The 9,054-nt window shown below is 44.4% G+C and overlaps 1 protein-coding gene across 1 annotated transcript; it reads right to left on the reverse strand.

Moving 5' to 3' along the window:
* Nucleotides 1–3,021: 3,021 nt before the first annotated feature.
* LOC139433485 (uncharacterized) lies at nucleotides 3,022–7,503 on the reverse strand. Its single transcript, XM_071202518.1, has one exon. The coding sequence runs from the start codon at nucleotides 7,501–7,503 to the stop codon at nucleotides 3,022–3,024; it is 4,482 nt and encodes a 1,493-aa protein (XP_071058619.1).
* Between the last annotated feature and the right edge of the window lie 1,551 nt (nucleotides 7,504–9,054).

Here is a 9,054-nt window from a genome sequence, read left to right on the forward strand (position 1 = left end):
TATAGTTCGCACACTGTGTACATGTTATGTTATAAAGCCGTGGAGGGCGGGAGTTTATACACCAAAGAGTAACCGCCCTTACGGGACGCTGTAATAAGTCAAGCGAACGCACCCGCAAGGATTGTTGCACAAAAGTTTCGAGCACGCACAAAATAATTCTGAGAGCAGAAAAAGTTTCGAGCGCGCACAGAATAATTCTGAGCAGCAATATATCTGAGTGCAAGCGTAAAGTTTGAGCACAAGCAGAGCAAATCTAAGTGCAAGCAGCACTATTTGAGTGTGAGGGCACTATTTGAGTGTGAGGGCACTATTTGAGTGTGAGGGCACTATTTGAGTGTGAGGGCACTATTTGAGTGTGAGGGCACTATTTGAGTGCGAGGACAGAGTTTGAGGGAAATAAATATATAAAGTATGCTCTCAAATTTAAATACCACGCTCTTGAATAAAGATAGGGAATAACCCCCATAAGCCACAGCACACACACTGAATTCATCTGAAAACACTGCACGCTATTTATTCCTGTATTTATTCATTCATTTGTTCAGTGATGTTTTTATTGCTACTTTTATTTATGCTTTTATTTATTTATACTTAAAACATGTTCCGACCTCTATATGAGTGAGGGTCTGAGCCCTCTTGATTCCATCGTGTCACCGGGCCCGGGTACAGGAGGGGTGATATGGTTTATTGCGGCAGTAATCTTAAACCAAGTGCCGCGAGGGACTAAACAAGAGAAAAAACACTGTGGACGCGCAAAAACTCAGTCTTTCCAACACAGTATGCGTTTGACCTTTTATTTGCTTTCCAAAAATGCAATATTCCATATGAATGTACGTATCTCCTTGTATGTGCCTGCGTGAGTGCGTGCGGTCAACAAAAAGTGTCCTTCTCTAGCTCACTCCCCCATCTATTGCCCCCTGCACAGGTAAAAGCAACCGGATATAAACACAAACGTCACCACCCCAATGCAATGACACGCCCACCACCTATAGTGACTCAAAAAACATGTATCTTAACAAACACAGAAATGGCTTCATATGTGGCTCCTACATTCCGGCCCCTAATTATATCAACATAATAATTACACAACTGGAAAATTATGTAGGAGACAATCAAGAAAAAACTTTTAAGGATAAAACGTCCTTTTGTCAAAGTGTCCTTTTCTTCTTTAGGCAAAAAATAGAAAATAAAATAAAAAAGATATAGTTTGTTAGCCTATGAAGGAGTGATCTTTACTATCACTTAAAAATCGGAAAAAACGTCAATGTCAAGGTCTATGAAGTTCACTAATTTCCTCACGGCTCGTCTGCTTCCTGTAGAAGGCAGATCTTTGTGATAGGCCTGTCCAGATAGCTTGTTTTTGTCTTCACTCGCACCTGACGTACAAGTCCTCTTCTGTCTGGAATGGTTTGTACAATCCTTCCTGTAAGCCATGAATTGCGAGGTGCTGAGTCGTCGACTATGAGCACAATATCTCCTGGTATGAAGTTGCGCTTGACATTTGACCACTTCTGTCGTTTCTGGAGTAGAGGCAAGTACTCCTTAATCCATCGTTTCCAAAACAAGTCTGAGATGTACTGAACTTGTTTCCATCTTCGACGAGCATATATGTCCTCTTTATGAAACAGTCCAGGTGGAAAAGATGGCTTGGTTTTTAGCAGCAAAAGATGGTTAGGGGTTAGTGCTTCCAAGTCATTGGGATCTGTGGATGCTCTCGTTATGGGACGGCTGTTGATGATGGATTCGGCTTCACAAAGAACAGTGTGAAGACACTCTTCATCAAGGTTCTGTGCCTTCAGGCTGGAATTCAGAACCTTCCTCACAGATCTGATCAACCTTTCCCATACTCCTCCATGATGGGATCCAGTAGGGGGATTGAAAGTCCACTTTATTCCTTTCTGAAGGAGGGTGTTGTTGATTTTAGCAATATTCAACCTTTCTATTGCCTCTCTCAATTCACGCTCAGCTCCAACGAAGTTGGTTCCATTATCTGAGCGTAATTCCAGTACTTGTCCACGTCTTGCGATGAAGCGCCGAAGAGCATTAACAAAGGAATCTGTATCCAAGGATGAAGCTACTTCAATGTGGATGGCTCTTACTGTTAAGCATGTGAAGAGAACACCGTACTTTTTAACTCTACTCCTTCCTCGCTTAACCTCAAAAGGTCCAAAATAGTCAACTCCAACACGAGTGAATGGAGGTTCATCTGGAGAAACTCTGTCTCGAGGTAAATCTGCCATCTGCTGCATTCCTGGAGCTCCATTTAGTCGCCGACAAACAACACATTTTGACAGGGTTTTCCTTATAGCCACACTAGCACCAGGAATCCAGTATCTTTGTCGCAGGCTAGATAGCATGTGGTTACGACACCGTGTCCCACATCTTGGTGTACTTGCCGTAGAATGATGTCAGAAATGTGAAGATCTTTTGCCAATATAGCAGGATGTTTAGATTCTTCAGGCATTGCTGCTCTACTGAGACGTCCTCCCACTCTCAGAACACCATCTTCAAGTACTGGGTTGAGCTTGTAGATGTGACTAGTCCTTTTCACACCTTCTCCCTTTTGCAAGCCTTTAATTTCATCAGGAAACCTTTTTCTTTGGCAAAAGCAGATAATTTCTTTCTCAGCTTTCCGGAGGTCCTCAATAGAAAGAAAACCGGAGACCACCTGAGCCTTGATAGTCTGCATTTCCTTTTTCATCTCTCGGTCTTGTTGTTCCTTATTCAAGCCAGACTGAGCAAGAGTCAGACTCAATTGCTTCCTCTTCCGACTAAGGCACAGCAGCAGGTTTTTCAACCTAAGGATCCAACCAACTGTCTTCTTCAGGTGGATCCAAGAAGAGAAGTGATTGATCAATCGGGTTACAGCATCCATCTCTTCTTCAACCTGCACAGCGTTCACATTCAGACTTATCTTGACCTCAGGGTCTTCTGGTGCCATTTCAGAGCCACCAGGGTTCCCAGGCCACTGTTCTTCAGGTCCAGTGAGAAACTGAGGTCCAGACACCCATGTGTCATCTTTCAGGAGCGTTTCCACTTTGACTCCCCTGGAAGCCCAGTCGGCAGGATTGCTTGCGGTGGGAACATATCTCCACTGAGATGGATTTGATACGCTGCGTATTTTGAAACCCTGTTTGCGACGAAGGTTCGAAACCTTAATGTCTCATTACTGATGTACTTCATTACGGAAGTACTATCAGTCCAAAAGATGGAGTCTTTAAGTTGCATTTGCAGCTCCTTCCTACACATCTTGTCCATACGACTTGCAACCACGGCAGCCGTCAATTCCATTCGAGGGATGGTTATTGGTTTCAATGGGGCCACTCTAGCTTTTCCCATAATGAAAACACAGTGCACTTGTGCTTTGATGTTATGTAATAACAGGTAAGTCACTGTTCCATAGCCGTCTTCGCTTGCATCTGCGAAGTGGTGTAGCTGAGCAGAGGTCACTTCCCCAAAATCCACCGGTTTTAGGCATCTGTCAACTTTAAACTCTTCGAGATTGCAGAGCTCCTTCAGCCAATTGTTCCACTCTTGTGCAGCTGAGGCTGGTATAATATCATCCCAACCAAGTTCTCTTCTGCACAAGTCTTGAAGAATCATCTTGGCTGATAGGACCACAGGTGCCAATATTCCTAATGGGTCAAATATTGAGCTGACCATGGAAAGGATCCCTCTTCTGGTTATGGGTTTGTCCTTGATCATGATCTTGAACTTAAAGACATCTGACTCAACACACCACTGTACGCCCAATGCTCTTTCCACAGGGAGTGTGTCATTATCCAAGTCCAGATCCTTAACTTCTTTCGCTCTCTCCATTGAAGGTATAGCAGCAAGCACGGTACGTCTGTTGCTAATCCACTTTGTGAGATGAAAGCCCCCTTGAGCACAAAGTGCACAAAGGTCATGATAGAGTTCCACTGCCTCCTCCTCTGAAACCACTGATGTTAGACAATCATCAACATAGAAATTGTGCAGGACAGTGTTGATTACTTTGGGACTGAACTGCTCCCGATGGTCCTCTGCACACTTTCTAAGGGCAAAACTAGCACAACTTGGCGACGATGTAGCTCCAAACAGATGTGCAACCATTCTGTGCTCTTCTAAGTTCTGATGATGATCTCCATTTGGCCACCAGAGAAACCTCAACAGATCCGAATCCTCAGCTGGTACTCGAACCTGATGGAACATGGCTTCAATGTCTGCCATGAGTACAACAGGTTCCTTTCTGAATCTTGTCATGACTCCAACCAGTGTGCTGGTAAGATCTGGTCCCTGTAGGAGCTGCGCATTCAGCGATGTTCCCTGGAAGGTAGCTGCACAGTCAAATACGACCCTGATCTTTTTCTTCTTTGGGTGGTATACACCGTGGTGTGGTATATACCATACCCTGCCGTCACTGCGTTCCAGATCCACAACTGGCACTTTCTCTGCATAGCCCTTTGAAAGGATGTCATTCATGAAAGCGGTGTAATCAGCATGAAATGAAACATCTTTATCAAACCTTCTCTTGAGGCTCAGTGTACGTTGTTCTGCTACTCTCCTGTTGTTTGGCATACTAACATCCCTTTTCCTTAAAGGTAAGCCAATACAGTAATGGCCATCCATCAACTTAGCAGACTTTGTGACGTACTCCATAAAGTGACAGTCCTCTCTTGACGGTCCCATCTGCTCATCCTGACTGCACTCAGGGAAATCAGCCTTTAGCTGCTGCTTCCACAGATCTTCAAGGTTTGCAACAGATATCCTATTGACAGTGACATCTGGCTGTCCACAAGTCATTTCACTACTCCTGTCTCCTCTGAGAGGTGCATTGACAGTCCAACCCAGCATAGTTTTGACTGCGTATGGGCCTCCGTCTACACTCCGAATAACTTCCCAAGGCTCCAGTGCCTGAGGAACATCAGTTCCAATCAACAGGTCCACATCTGAATCAATCTCAGTAATCATTACATGTTTCAGGTGTGGCCATCTCTGAAGGTCTTTCTGACGAGGAATGTTGCCTCGATGAACTGGCATAGTTTTCTGGGTGTAGGTGTCAGGCAGCTCACAATAATGACTGCTGTCTAATCCAGCCACATGCAGGTCAGAAACAATGTGACTTCCAACTATTTTCTCCTGACCCATTGTCCGAAGGAGAATGTCTGTTCTTCTTCCCCTGAGATTCAGTTTGTTCATCAGCCGCTCCGTGCAGAATGATGCTGAGCTCCCAGGATCCAGGAAGGCATATGTTATGATTGTTTCATGTCCCTTCTTAGACTTTACTTGAATGGGCACTATGGAGAGAGTACAATCTGGCTCACCGGCCCCTGTAAGACCACTGGACTGAACGGAGATCAGAGCACTGCTTACAGCTTTTCCTTTAGCTTGCATTGTGTCATTTTCTTTCTCTTTCTGGTAGATATGAAGTATGCTTGGGTGCTTCAGACTGCATACTTTGCACGAGAGGCGTTTCCTGCAGTCTTTACTCATGTGCCCAATACACAAGCATCCAAAACACACACCATGTTCCCTCAAGAAAGCGATTTTCTCACTATGAGCCTTTCTTTCCAGTTGAAAACACAGATCCAGTGTATGTCCACCTCCACAAAACAGGCAAACAGTTGTATCTAGTGAGCCTCTCTCCTTCATTCTTATTCCAGGTTCCACTTTATTGGCTGTCGTAATAGTAGTAGCAAAGCTGCTTCCCCTCATCCTTGAACGAGGTTCAAATGTAGCTTTCCTCACATCTTTGTTGGCTGCTGGTGGAGTATCCTGTATATCTCCAAACAGTGGATCACTCACAATATCCACCTGTCTTTTAATGAAGTTAACAATATCAGTGAATGTAGCTCTCCGGCCCTGCCTTTTCTGTAAGTCATAGGCCAGAGTTCTCCATTTGTCCCTATATTTGTAGGGCAACTTTTTTATGATGGCTAGCATATTGCTAGGCATGTTCAACTCACACATGAATTCCAACTCTTCCATGACATTGCAGCATCCTCTCAGAAAGAGACCGTAAGCTTGCAGAGCTCGCACATCTTCTACTCTTATTGGCTGCCATGAAAGAGCCTTTTCCATGTAAGCTGAAACTATTTTCTGTGCATTACCAAAATGCTCCTGTAGCAAAGCCTTTGCTTTGGCATATCCTCTGTCATGGGCCATATGCTGACAGCTTCTGACAAGCTCCAAAGGCTGCCCCCTGGTGTACTGTTCGAGAAAATACAGGCGGTCTTTAGGATTGTGAGTCTTCTCCTCAAAGCTGTGCTCAAAAGCTCTTATGAATGCTTGGTATTGAAATGGAGAGCCATCAAAAATCTGAATTTCTCTTTTAGGCAGAAAAGAAAGAGACTGTTGCTGAACCAACATGGATGTTATTTCATTTTGTCTTTCTAAGACATTAAGTAATGGGTTCTGAGCACGGCTGCTTGGTGCCAGTGCTGCTGGGTGATTGCTTTGGTGCTGTAACTGTGGATGTGATTGTGTTGAACTTTGATGTATATTGGCCTCTGAGATTCTTGTGGCTTGATGTTGCAGATGTCCATTGGCTACTTCATGTTCTCTGTGCGAAAACTGTGCGTCAGACTGGCCACCTGTAGGCCTGTTTGTGTCAGGCACAAATGTTTTTGCTCCAGCACTGAGTGTGGCTTCCTTTCGTCCCCTTTCCAAATAAGAATGCATGCCATTGGGACTCACAGATGAGTTACTTGCAGCACGAGACCTTCCAGAGCGTCTTAGCACATTCATTTTAGCCCTTGATGCGGCTATTTCCACTTCCATTTCCAGTTCCTCCCTCTGTTTCCTGAGCTCTTCCTTCTGTTTCCTGAGCTCTTCCCTCTGTTTCCTGAGCTCTTCCTTCTGTTTCCTGAGCTCTTCCCTCTGTTTCCTGAGCTCTTCCTTCTGTTTCCTGAGCTCTTCCTTCTGTTTCCTGAGCTCTTCCTTCTGTTTCCTGAGCTCTTCCTCTGTTTCCTGAGCTCTTCCTTCTGTTTCCTGAGCTCTTCCCTCTGTTTCCTGAGCTCTTCCTTCTGTTTCCTGAGCTCTTCCTTCTGTTTCCTGAGCTCTTCCCTCTGTTTCCTGAGCTCTTCCTTCTGTTTCCTGAGCTCTTCCTTCTGTTTCCTGAGCTCTTCCTTCTGTTTCCTGAGCTCTTCCTTCTGTTTCCTGAGCTCTTCCTTCTGTTTCCTGAGCTCTTCCTTCTGTTTCCTGAGCTCTTCCTTCTGTTTCCTGAGCTCTTCCTTCTGTTTCCTGAGCTCTTCCCTCTGTTTCCTGAGCTCTTCCTCTGTTTCCTGAGCTCTTCTTCTGTTTCCTGAGCTCTTCCTTCTGTTTCCTGAGCTCTTCCCTTCTGTTTCCTGAGCTCTTCCTTCTGTTTCCTGAGCTCTTCCTTCTGTTTCCTGAGCTCTTCCCTCTGTTTCCTGAGCTCTTCCTTCTGTTTCCTGAGCTCTTCCCTCTGTTTCCTGAGCTCTTCCTTCTGTTTCCTGAGCTCTTCCTTCTGTTTCCTGAGCTCTTCCTCTTGTGCATCCAATGCATGCTTGTCTTTTAGTAACATTTGTCGTGCCATGAGAGCGGCCATGTCAGCCTCAGCTTTGATGCATGAGGATGTAGCTGAAACACTGGACCTGGTTCCAGCAGAGCTCTGCTTGCAAGACACAATGCTTCCTATGTTTGAAACACTGTCGCTTGGTTTTATTTCATCTTGTGCTTCGGAAGTTTCAACATTTTTCCCAGAGTGTTTTGAAACATGAGACATACTTTGCTGGTGTTCATCAGATATCTCATTTGAGGGCACATGTGCAATGGTGCTGCTCGGTTGTCTCCCAGTTTCAGAAAGCCATTGCTTGACATCGTCGATAAATCCATTATTGCATTTCAGTGTCTTGGCAAACCATACATTTTGTTTTTCCTGTTCGTCTGCAGGAAGAAGAGGAATTACAGACTTGTGTAACAGGGTGGTTTCATTAACCAGTTGAATTAAATGCTCAAGTTGAGTTTGTATTTGTGAAGTGTTGTCATCCCTTTGCATGAGACCCTTCATTGTTTTAATCACACTTTTCATTTTGTGAACCTTTGATTGACGTTCCTTTTGAAGATTTTCCATTTTATTTGCCAAAGCCTTGGCTGTGAGTATCGACTCTCTCTTTTGTTCATCCATTTTTGCCACATTGACATCTGAATTTGCTCCACTTATTGACATATTCTTTTAATGTTGTAATGAATGCACCAACACAAGCTCCGATCCACTCAGCCGAACGCTCAATATATCACAGCTGCCGATAATAAGCAACCTCTAGCGGCACAAACCAACAAGTCAGTCCCCAATGGACACGCAGCAGTAACTTATTCACACTGTGTTCTAACAAACATTTACACAGCATGAATGAAGAAGTTACATACCGCTCGCTCTTGATGCCGTGTGGATTGTCCGTCAGTCCTTCTTTATCCTCCCGGCAGTACGCTGAAGTTTCCTTAATCCGCTCTCCAATACAGCGGCGAACACAGCACACAATGTTTCCTTTTAATTCCACAGCGTCCAGATCGATCCTAGGAATCTCCGTATATATCTTCGTTTTCCGTAGATCCACGCTGTGGTACAAACTTTTTTTGTTGACTTAATATTGCGGCAGTAATCTTAAACCAAGTGCCGCGAGGGACTAAACAAGAGAAAAAACACTGTGGACGCGCAAAAACTCAGTCTTTCCAACACAGTATGCGTTTGACCTTTTATTTGCTTTCCAAAAATGCAATATTCCATATGAATGTACGTATCTCCTTGTATGTGCCTGCGTGAGTGCGTGAGGTCAACAAAAATTGTCCTTCTCTAGCTCACTCCCCCATCTATTGCCCCCTGCACAGGTAAAAGCAACCGGATATAAACACAAACGTCACCACCCCAATGCAATGACACGCCCACCACCTATAGTGACTCAAAAAACATGTATCTTAACAAACACAGAAATGGCTTCATATGTGGCTCCTACAGTTCTTATTATACATCAATGGGTAATTATGAGCGTTGTGGTTCAACCGATCTAAAGCACTTTCTGCTTCCAGCAAATCGGTTCACTGAAAGGTTCATCTGAG

This window comes from Pseudochaenichthys georgianus, unplaced genomic scaffold (assembly GCF_902827115.2).
Source record: "Pseudochaenichthys georgianus unplaced genomic scaffold, fPseGeo1.2 scaffold_510_arrow_ctg1, whole genome shotgun sequence".
NCBI classification, from domain to species: Eukaryota; Metazoa; Chordata; class Actinopteri; order Perciformes; family Channichthyidae; genus Pseudochaenichthys; species Pseudochaenichthys georgianus.